Source organism: Phaeoacremonium minimum (genome assembly GCF_000392275.1).
Source record: "Phaeoacremonium minimum UCRPA7 unplaced genomic scaffold PA7_03_scaffold_597, whole genome shotgun sequence".
In the NCBI taxonomy this organism is placed as follows: domain Eukaryota; kingdom Fungi; phylum Ascomycota; class Sordariomycetes; order Togniniales; family Togniniaceae; genus Phaeoacremonium; species Phaeoacremonium minimum.
Window position 1 is genome coordinate 486,052 of NW_006921499.1, and position 10,687 is coordinate 496,738.

General features: G+C 52.2%; 3 protein-coding genes across 3 annotated transcripts; all 3 read right to left on the reverse strand.

Annotated features, from left to right (window-relative positions):
• Positions 1–226: 226 nt before the first annotated feature.
• Positions 227–700, reverse strand: UCRPA7_8549 (putative asch domain superfamily protein; the record flags this gene model as incomplete). Its single annotated transcript, XM_007921061.1, has 1 exon — positions 227–700. The coding sequence occupies one exon, from the start codon at positions 698–700 to the stop codon at positions 227–229; it is 474 nt and encodes a 157-aa protein (XP_007919252.1).
• Positions 701–7,549: 6,849 nt separating this feature from the next.
• UCRPA7_8550 (putative ligninase h2 precursor protein) lies at positions 7,550–8,747 on the reverse strand (the record flags this gene model as incomplete). The annotated part of the gene is made up of 2 exons (XM_007921062.1): positions 7,550–7,780; positions 7,836–8,747. 2 exons carry the CDS (start codon positions 8,745–8,747, stop codon positions 7,550–7,552), a joined length of 1,143 nt encoding a protein of 380 aa, XP_007919253.1.
• Positions 8,748–9,782: 1,035 nt separating this feature from the next.
• UCRPA7_8551 (putative short chain type protein) lies at positions 9,783–10,687 on the reverse strand (the record flags this gene model as incomplete). Its single annotated transcript, XM_007921063.1, has 3 exons — positions 9,783–10,022; positions 10,085–10,332; positions 10,393–10,687. 3 exons carry the CDS (start codon positions 10,685–10,687, stop codon positions 9,783–9,785), a joined length of 783 nt encoding a protein of 260 aa, XP_007919254.1.

The following is a 10,687-nucleotide window of genomic DNA, read 5'->3' on the forward strand; positions in this document are numbered from 1 at the left end:
ACGCTGCTAGAACTGAGGCTGAGCATGGCTTATTTATGCTCACAATTGTTGGCTGGTCCTGCTGAGGTGGAGTTGATTCCATGGCTTGCATTCCCCCCGTTTCTGAAGTAATCAACTCGTCTTATTCCCATCTCAGAGATATTTTATTGATACCGTTTGACGAAATTGCTTGATTGGGGATGTGTCTTGCCTATGAAACCACGGTGCGATGTGTCAAAACACAATGTTATGATTTGTCAGCGTCCATCTTCGGGTAGATGACCTCGAATGTCTCGCATAGCACCATACTCTCATCACCGAATTCATGGCCATTCTCCTGCTGCCCATAGAACCAGATATGCCCCGTGCGATAGCTCTCATAATCTCCCTCCGCCTCGGCCAGCGCAAAGTCCTCCGCAACGTCCTTGAACTTGCACTTGACGAATGAGAGTGTCCGCATGATGGCGCCTGGCTCCCCTTTCCCGTTCATGATGACTGACAGATCACCTGGTCCCCAGTACAGCGGATCAGGAATTGGCCAGGACGTCGTTGCTGTTTTCTTCCCATCAATTGCAAATTGAAGAAGCTTGTCTGTCAGTGTGGGGTTGCTGCCGCCAAAGCCGAAGACGTCTTTCGGTGCGGGGAGGTCGCTGCCAAGCTCTTTTGACGCCTTGGCCATGAAGGCGACGATGTCGGATCTCAATGGGTCAATGCCCGACATGCTTTAGGGATGAAGTACTAGAGTTCGATGAAAAGCAATTGATGGCGGGGCTGCTTTATGAGTGGATCGAACTCGTAAGCAGTGAGAGTGCGCATCAAGTGCCTTGCATCTTCTTTCTTGAGATAATTGACAGACTCTTATATGCATCTAAGTCCATAATATTGCCCTACATATCTGAACTGGGGCTGCTGGATCAGAGGCTGCGAATGTGCACAAGAAGTTGCGGCCTGAGTCACCGGGTGTATGTTAGCTGCATGTGGCTTAGCATGGATAAGGGGCTGTGATACAGCCAGCCACAAACTTTATGTCAACATTACTGACAAACGACGTCTAGATTTCTTGGTATACCACATGTACTCAGTCGATTCTAAGGTTTTCAGCAATAAATGAAACACAAGGAAATAGGATGAATTTAATCTAAAGAGACATTCAATGAAGTTGATGAAGATAACTCGAGTCTGACAATGTCTTGACGTTCTACTGCATATGCTCTAAAATCGTGGCAAAGCGGTATTTCATTATTATTGTTAGTCAAGGTCGCAAGTAGGGGTCGCATAAGGGCGTGGTCTCATGAGCCTCCAGATGGAAGACAGCTGGCTACCTCAGAATAAGAGCCGCATACCTACTAGAGACATGTGTGATGGACCTGGGGAGCCTACCTGGTAGACAACAGACAGACAACGTTTGCCCAAAAGAAGACACAAAAATAAGGTAATTGTCTAAAGTAGATGTTTGGAGATAAGACGCTGCTTTGTGTCTATCACGAGACCCATCACAGTCATAGAAAGCTACGCCAGTGCGTTAGCGTGCCTTCCCGGACAGTCAACTCACACCTTTTTAAGGGCAACACGTCACCAATCTCACTTTCCTCGTCCTCAACGCGCGAATTTCCTTGTTTATATTTGTCCATCCTTTCTTTCTCACCAACTATTGCCGTGAGCCTCACCCCCGGGTTTTATAACCTCATTCCACATCACTCTAGTTCTCTCACCTTCCAACCGCGATGACTGTATAACTCCTCCTCAACATCACCGTTATAGCAGAAAAGTACGACATGATGCAACTCCTCGTGCCGTTTGCGAAGACGTGGTTTGACCAGGTGCACTCCAATCCCAAATGTCTCGATGACATCGAGGACGCTGCTGCACATATATGATCAAGTGCCCAGTTGGGATCCCAAGAAGGATTCGAATGTGCTGCATGGACGTTGATATGGGGTGGAGCCTGCGACAACGTGCCAGGAGAATTCAATGGTGATGGCGTGCGCCGTCTCGAGAAGCGTGATGCCGAAGGAAGGTGGATACAACTGGAACAATCCAAGTTCTCATACCTCGAAAAACTGGACATCAATGGTCTGTCTTCTACTCAACCTCGTGATCACCTCGAATCCACAGCCTGTAAAGAAACTGATATTTCTTCCAACAGAATGTCTATGGATGGGAAGGGATGTCCTGATCCACCAACTGTACAAAGACGCGGGCGTCATGCTCTTTGACTTCGTATCGAAGTCCGAAGTGGGAGAACTTTGGAACAAATTATTGGATGACCCAAATTCCTTGCCTCGCCCACGTTCCTATGAATCAACATCTCGGTTGGTAGCGGAGCTAAACCAGATGTTCACCGGACCCATACCAGAACATTGGGAGTGCGCCTATTCACCAAGACGCATGTATGAAGCTTTTTCGTTGCTGCTGGAGATATACAAACGCCAACATGGCGCTACCTGGGAGTTGCAGTCTACGAAAAAATATCGCAAGGAGGGTCTACTTTGCCTTGTGTGTCGTCCCTGGGATTGGTTTAAGTCACGAGTAAGGGCGCTTAACATGCTAGATAGAAGACCCTCCACTTACTCCAAACTGAAACTGCGACAGCTTGGGATATATAGTTCATGGGGGCCTGTTCTAAGAGTATGAGATAGGTCTTGCTAAATTACATCGTTACTGTGCATCGCCATTGAACTTCACGCCTTGTTTGCCGTTTGAAATATTGATCGATGCCTCATTCTTCCTTAAGCGGGTCAACTAAAATCAGGTGACTAATTTTGAGACGTGTGAAGCTTCGATCCGACTTTAATTATTCCTCGCTGGCACCGAACCAACAACACCGCCTTGGCAACTTGAGCTTCCTCGGTCTTTTTTATTTCTGGCCCTTCTCCGAGAATTTTTCATCACACTTCTGCGTCCCATTCTCAAACGAGCGGTGAGATGTAAAAATATATCACTAACCTACCTCGCGGATTTCGTCTCTTGCTACCCATTTCACTCACCCTTTCTCACAGCAATATCACTCAAATAGCTCCTCCTCCTCGTGTCCGTTCTTAACGCTGCCCTCCCTCTTCCCGCCCTCTTTCTCCTCTTTTATTCTGGTCTCTCAGTCACCAGCATGCCACTTTCCCTTGCGTCATAACTTTACCGTCTTCTACTCTTATTTCCTCAACTTCTTTTAACGACGCCCAACCTTAGATTTTGCGACTGTTCTCTCCTAAGAGGTTCACCATAAACACCCACCTGCCATCTTTGGGCCGAAGTATCACGACGCGCCGCTCTCTTCTCCAGTTTTAGTGCATAATCATCACTATTTTATTTTCTCTCAGCAGTCACCATCTTTCCAGGCGGAAAAAATCACCTTAAACCGTCACTGATCGTTTCCAGTCGCTCATAACCTCACGCTACGCGTCGAACACCACCGCCACCAAAGTTCGTCACCTGAGGGACGGAACGCGTCCTCGTCTGCGATTTCACAAACCAATCTTCCAAAATTCTTCAGTGCCAACCCATATGCCTGCCAACCGTTTCATCTTGAACGAAATCTGGTGTAGCCAAAGAGATGCTAACGTGCCATAGACAAAAGTTCACTCATTCTCCATTCATCCCATCTCACTTTCCATTCAGGTGCGTGTTTCCCGTTTGTTTATTGCCGCCTACGTATGGACTCCTAGCCCAAACACTCACCCTCATTCCCCAAACCCGGCGACTCCTCCCATCACCGTCGTTTCAGCTCATTACACACTGTCCCCTTCTTCATTTCTCGCGTACCGCCAATAGCTGACCCTTAGCTTCGCCAGCTCTAGACAACACGGAGCTCTCGAGCTCACCCAGCACTCACTTGCACAAGCACGATTTGGCGCCTCTGTCGACGAGCATCGAGTCATCACACCACCGACCTGCCTCAATCAGAGTGTTACCAAGACTGAGTAGGCGAGTTCAGAACACCCCACGGTGTTCTGGACCTCGGGATGGCCTCCTAACCCTCCGGGGGGGCGACAATGGTGGAATCAGTTACCGGTAGTTCCCTGTAGCGTCTTGACTGCACCACTATACCTTATGGGAACGTCTCCGCAACCGAAACTGTAGGACACGGAGGGGGCTGTCAATCCCCTTCCAACGTCCGGCGCCGGGCCATCCACTCGAACCCCACAACTCGAGTGGCGGAATGTCGACGCCGAAAGGGTAGTTTACCTCCATAGATCGTCGTCACCTCTGTCGGAAGGGTGGACGCGGGGGGCCGGTCCCGAAGTCCGCTTTGGGTCAATCCGAATCGGACCACGGGCTCGCCGTCGGCGCGAGCTGGGCTCTTTGGTCCAACGTGGCCTCGAGTTTTTTCCATCACAGGGGTTCACGCGTGAGCGGGCCTCAACTCGCAGCTCAGCTCTCGCCGGCGACGGGACGGCCTCCTCGTCAACTGCCTGCTGTCCTGCCAGCAGCGCAGCTTGCAGTTCGGCCGATTTTGTGGAGAGGGAAGCTCGATTGCGTGTGTCGTCCGCCCTGGCCCGCGGGAACATCAGGGGAAAAGCGCGGTACGGTCCCCCACCTGCGAGGGCTCTTCTCCGGATGAGGCCTCAATAACGGCGGATTAGTGTTCCAGAAAGGCTCTCCCCTGTCTTGCGGAAAGCGACGTGCGGCTTCTAGCGGCGTCGGCTGGGGTTTGCGTGGCGGCATTGTGGGCCACGGGGGATCAACGCGTAGGTCTCCGTCGGCGCAAGCGGGAGTTCTGTTTGATGCGTCCCCTGATTGGCTTCGGGCGCACTTGCGAAAGTGGGTGCAGCCGGTCGGTGGTTGAGGGCCGTGACGATTGTTCATGTCAGGTATGTCGTATATCAAACTGTTGAAGTCGCTGACACGCAGCTTGGGTTGGGACCATCTCTTGCTATAGTCACTGACATCATCAACATTCCTTCGAGGTGAGTTCAATGTGTTTTTTATTTATTGCACGGCGTGGGTCTGGCACTGAAGAAGATCAACAACATCGCTGGTAAGTCTCCTCTTTTCCCCCATTGCCTAGGGTGGCTGGTTCAGCCTGGTGAAGGGGGGAATCTGGAGTGAACGAAAACCCATACGCACCCTCCATCTACAAATCCACTATGAATACCAACAAGAGTTCTCGCAACTACCGACTTTGACGGCAAAAACATACTCGAACGGCAACTTACAACGGCAGGCCTTTGCCAGAACATGGTAAGCCAACGCTTCCTTCGCACTACTAGCTCCCTGGCCTACCCGGAGTGCCTCCTGGGGAGATGAATGAATGAGAACATACAGTCATCACAAACGAACGCGCTACTTTGCTTCTTCCAACACAATTTCCGTCAGCCACAGTCCAGCTTCCGCTTCTCGCTTCGTCGTGAAGTGCGTTATGGGGCAGCTGCCAAAGACATCGCCATCCAGATCGTGTTCAGGAACTCGATCACGCCACTTGTGAGAAACCACAGGAGCCACAGTATCTTGAAGAAGATGAAGACTCCGGACATGATAGCCATAAGGCAGAACACGGTCACGAAGATCATCATGCAAATTTGCATAATTTTGACCATGATGGCTCGGACGACCCGGCCAACTCGCCCTCGGGCATGAGGAATGCAACCCTCAATCGCACGGTAGAGGAAGGGAATAAGCTGGGTTGGGTCGTATTCGCCTGCTACTTCTGCCTGAGCCAGGTCGTCGGGTGGGTAAGCTTCAGCGATCACCCTGCCGGAATGGCCACCAGGGACGGCTCCAAGCTCAATGTCATCGTTCGCACTGGCAAGGCGCCCGCTCTATCGGGTCGGGTCGGAGGAAGATGGTCGGTTCGAGAGCCGAGCGTTCGCCATGATGATGATGCTGGTGGTGGTGGTGACAGTGGCTGTGGCTGTGGTTGTGTTGCTCGCCGCTTGAGTGAAGGAATGGATGCTTGGATGAGTGATGGAGACGGAGCAACAAAATTGATGATATCTGGGAATGATTGTGCAAGCTCAGCCGTTGCTAGCACTGCTGGTTGGAGATAACGAGTGTTGTCCAAAGGCGAGAGTGTGTATGTGTCTATGATAGAGGAAGAGAGAAGAGAAAGGCAACGATCGGGAGCGAGAGAGGAGATGTCAACAAACCAGCAAGGACGGCCTCCCTTGGACACGAAAGGAAGTCGCGATCTTAAGAAACATCACTTGATGACTGCTTTGGAGATGTTTAAAAAAAGAAGGAGCTACAGACGACGCATCGCCTCAAACTCGTCTAATACAGCTCGGACTTCCAAGGTTGCCTTGAGCGAGACAACCTTCGTACTGTGCCTTCCTTACCTGAACGAAATGGAGTCAACGCCAGCCGTAGCTTCCGTCTTCGTTGCTAACAGCTCCTGCCTCACGATGCTTGCAAAACCATACCCGCTCAACTAGTTCAGAGGGCACTGAGGGAGACCGAGGGAGACATTTGAATTGGAAGAAAGGTGCCACGATCATCCAGGTGCTTCTAGAAGTGAAACGAAACAGACAATGCCATACCCAGGTACTGGACAGGTGTCCTTTCAGCACCTCGCAGCCTGGGACCCCTAACCCATAGCGCATGAGCAATCCTTCCACAGGCCACTATAGGCCGGGGTCCAGAGCTGTTCCAGGCGAATGGGTAGGCGGCGTGGCGGCTGAGAGCGGTTAGGCGGGGTGAGATCTCCCCACAAACCACCCGCTGCAAGATCCGCCGTAGCGCAACTTAAAATTGACCTGCCCCGCCTAATACCAAGAACAGCCCAGGACTTTCGGGGGATGCCATGCCAACCGGATGAACTCATCTCGCCTTGCTCAATAGCTTCGTCTTCGAGATTAAATACGCGAGATTGCCCCAAACGCGGCCCGTTGCCAGGCACTCGTATCGAGACGGCGTTCAACATAACAAACAAGCAAGGCGTGGCGAAGAATAAATAAAACGTCGTTTCCTCTCAGGTAAGTTCGTTGGGTGGTTCTCTCTCCCTTTTGAAGTCAGCTTCGTCCTCGCTTCAGAGGCGACAAACAACACACCAGCAGCATGCTACTACTCGCACTACTCTACTCCCTCTTCCTTCTACCCGCGGTAGCTGTGGCCGCCTTGGGGTACACAGATGGCGCCGTGAAATCCGCCACCGAAAGCTTGCAGCTCGTCAAATCTGGACGCTCTCGTTCGTCGCAGAAGGGGGCAATGGCCACGACCAACCGAAGCGCCAGGAATGGGCACACTGCCGAGCGGTCTTTGCTCGTGAGTCTCTACTGACATGCCATATGGACCAGTTTAGTACTAACACTGGCATAGCCCAGCACGAAGGGGAGAGACTGGGCGCACGCGTGGGCCAGAAGACATGCGGTCATGTTATCTTGATCGCAACCGTAACTGCAACTATCGCGCCATCAAGTTCCTGGCTCTATGGCCCATAGGCGAGCAAAACATGCGTGCCGTATGCGCCTCGGATGGATGGGCTTTGGTCTGATGGGCTCACGAATGATGAGAGACGACACTCTTACTACAATAGCAACAACAACAACAACCCCCCAATGAATGACCTGTACGATATCTCCTTTGTCCATAGTTATGACCTAACGAAATACATGCGCTCCCCAACGGAGCTTGACACAAATTACAACAAACCCACAAGCAAGCTCGCCAGTGCCGTGAGCAAGTCGCCGTTCCGCAGTGCTTTGGCAATCTCTTTGATATTCTTAGTGGACTTTAGCCAAATGTCGAGAAGAGCTTGGTCAGGTGCACTGTATGTAGCTGTCGAGGCAGGAAGGACCTTGGTGCACTCCGTGAGGTTATTGATGTTGTAGACACCCAAGAGGCTCATACGAATATATTCCCGTGCATAGTCCTGTGTGAAAGAGCGTTAGCCTCGTGGTCGAACACGGCAGGCGAGGGCGACATACCTCGTTCCAGTGCTTCTGCCCGCCCTGCCCAGCAAACTCCTGAAACTCCTCGCTGATGCGCGGATCTTGAGAGAGGACGACATCGCTCTGGAACTTGAGCACGCGCTTCGGTGGATTGCCAAGGGTTTGCTTGTAAAAGAGCACATCCCACACGCCCGGCGTGCTGTCTTGCGGATCGCCTGCGCGAGCGGGGTCCACGAAGCGCTGCTGGCTTGTGGTGTGCGCTCCAATCAGTGCCGTCAATCCATGCGGCCGGATGGTCTTGTTCTCAAACATCTCTATCAAGAAGTCCGCGCTGCCGGTGACTGGCGGGAGAAGCCCGTCGGGGCACGCGGCGGTGCTGTCTGGCCGGCCCACATACGATCGAATCCGGGGACCAAGGGGACAGACGACTGTCGCGACGGTTGCGCCCATCTGAATCAGGTCCGCCATCGAGACGCCATACGGGTGATATTGACTGTACCAAGTCTGCATCTGCGCCACGATTTCCTCGAGACCCTTGTTCTCCTTTCTCTGCATCTCCGCCGGCGCCAGGATGATCGAGCCGTCTGCACCACCTCCCGGCGCAGTGGCCTTGGACCAGCCAGCGGCATCGTGGAAGCCAAGGCGGACGGCGCCGCGGGCCAAAGCCGTGCAACGGCCGGACTTGCCACGGAATACCTTCTGCATGTCGTTGGCGACGTACTGCCAGATACAGCATGTGTCGGCGGCACATTGCGGCGTGTCCTTCTTGGGATAGCTGGTCCACTTCTCTGAACTCTCGGGCTCGCCGTCACCGACCATCATACTCTTGACCTGCTTGCCGACAGGCGTGAGTTGATCATCTGGCAGTGTGGCTAGGTCTCCGGTAACTTCTGTCGAGTCGCCGCCGTCGCCTTGTCGTAGTCTGAGCTCAGACAACGCTTTGCCCATTCCTGGGTAACCAAACACCTGTGTTATGTACACGCTTCCCACGCATACGATAACGCAACCCCAGAGTTTCATGATGAAAGCAACTATGAACCCAAGAGAAAGTAAAGAATAGGAAAGATTGGCATTGAACAAAACCTCGACATTTCGAGCAACATCGCTGCAGCTCCCTGCTTTATATATGGCTGCAGTCGCTTTGTTGGCCGCGCACCTTCGCAGTATCGGCAGCAGTCCAATACCTTTGGACTACCAAAGCATCGCACCGGAGTTAGATACGCTTCTACTTGCTTGTTCTCGCGTTACGACCGTATACTGCTCCAATTTACAATATGCAATGAGGTTAGTTCTCCTGGTCGCTGACGAAGCCAACATAGCGGCAACGATCTGTCCCGGAAATCCTAATACGAAATAATGTTTCTTTAGCCTTATGATGCAGGAACCCGCGGAATAATCCGATGTCGTGCAGCCTCTTCCTAGGATAGTGGCAGCCACCGTGAAACCCTCGTTGTCTGGTCATACTCCTCTAAAGACATTTTTAACGAGTAATTACGGAGGACATGGTACGTTCGATGTGGTCACAAAACAGCACGAGGCTGATGTATCGAAATCGATGATACCTTCAATCACACTGATGAATGTTGCTGCTTTTTCAACACGGTCCGCTGAGGAATCGTAAGATTCAGCCTCTCTATCAATAAACAGATCCATGGGCTCTTCCAGGCCTTGACTCCACTGCGCCTTTAACAACGGCAAGTTCAGCCTTGGGCCCTTATACTTGCTTCCTCGCCGATAGCTTGGTTCGCGCCACATGCAGCTGAACAGCCACATTTGCCGCCATCGCGACGACGCCCAGCAACGTTGTACAAAGCTTAAATAGTCTCTGCTGTGAACTGCTGTTGCAAGTGTCACATCTACGCATACTATTGATGTCGATCTCAGTAGGTGCGATTGTGCTTGAACTGCTATTCGAGAAGGAAATACACTGTCGTCTCAATTCTTTCAATATAGCCCAACGACTCGGATGTGAGACAACATTCTTCAGCCACCTGTGATACCTCCACTGACCGAGATGTGCTGCCCCGTGATCCACCGACTCTTCTCAGACGCCAAAAGCAACACCGCATCAGCAATATCTTCCACGGTTCCAGGCCGCTCCTCCGCCCTCGTCAGGGGTGCCATCCCGTCAATGAACGCCTGCATCTGATCGGGCGGTAGCCCATCCGTCTTCACGGGCCCAGGTGAGACAGTATTAATTGTGATACCATAGCCGCGACCGAGCTGAGATGTCTTGTTAGTTTACTACTTCTCCAAGTCAAGATGCTAAGAACTAGTCGACGAACCTCGTGCGCCGTGGAGTAAGTGAATGAGTCCATTGCAGCCTTGGCTGCGGAGTATGCCGCAATGTGACCGATGCCCATCTTGGAAGCGACAGACCCAATGTTGATGATGCGGCCGCCTCGAGGCATGTGTGGCACCGCGGCTTGGATCAAGAAAATTCCGCCGAACACAATGATGCCGAAGGTGCGCTCAAGACCAGCTTGAGTGGCCTTCATGATTGGGCCGCCTTCACCACCGCCTGCGTTGTTCACTAAATCATACAGTCAGTAGCCAATATTTCGTACATGGCTTCTATATACTCAAGACACACCGATGATATCGACCTTGTTGACATTGAATGACTTCAAGGTCTCATTGACCAACTTAGTCGCCCCGTCGGGTGAGGAGATGTCAGCCTGGACTGCCGTTGCCTTACCGCCGCTGGCAGTGATCTTCTTCACTACATTGGCCGCTCTCGGTGCCGTGGAATCAGAGACGTAGTTGATGGTCACGGAAGCTCCATTCCGGACGAGCGCCTCTGCAATGCCGGCACCGATGCCGGTCTCTTTGCCAGAGCCAGTGATGATGGCGACTTTGCCTTGAAGGGAGAGAGTATCTGGGGCCAT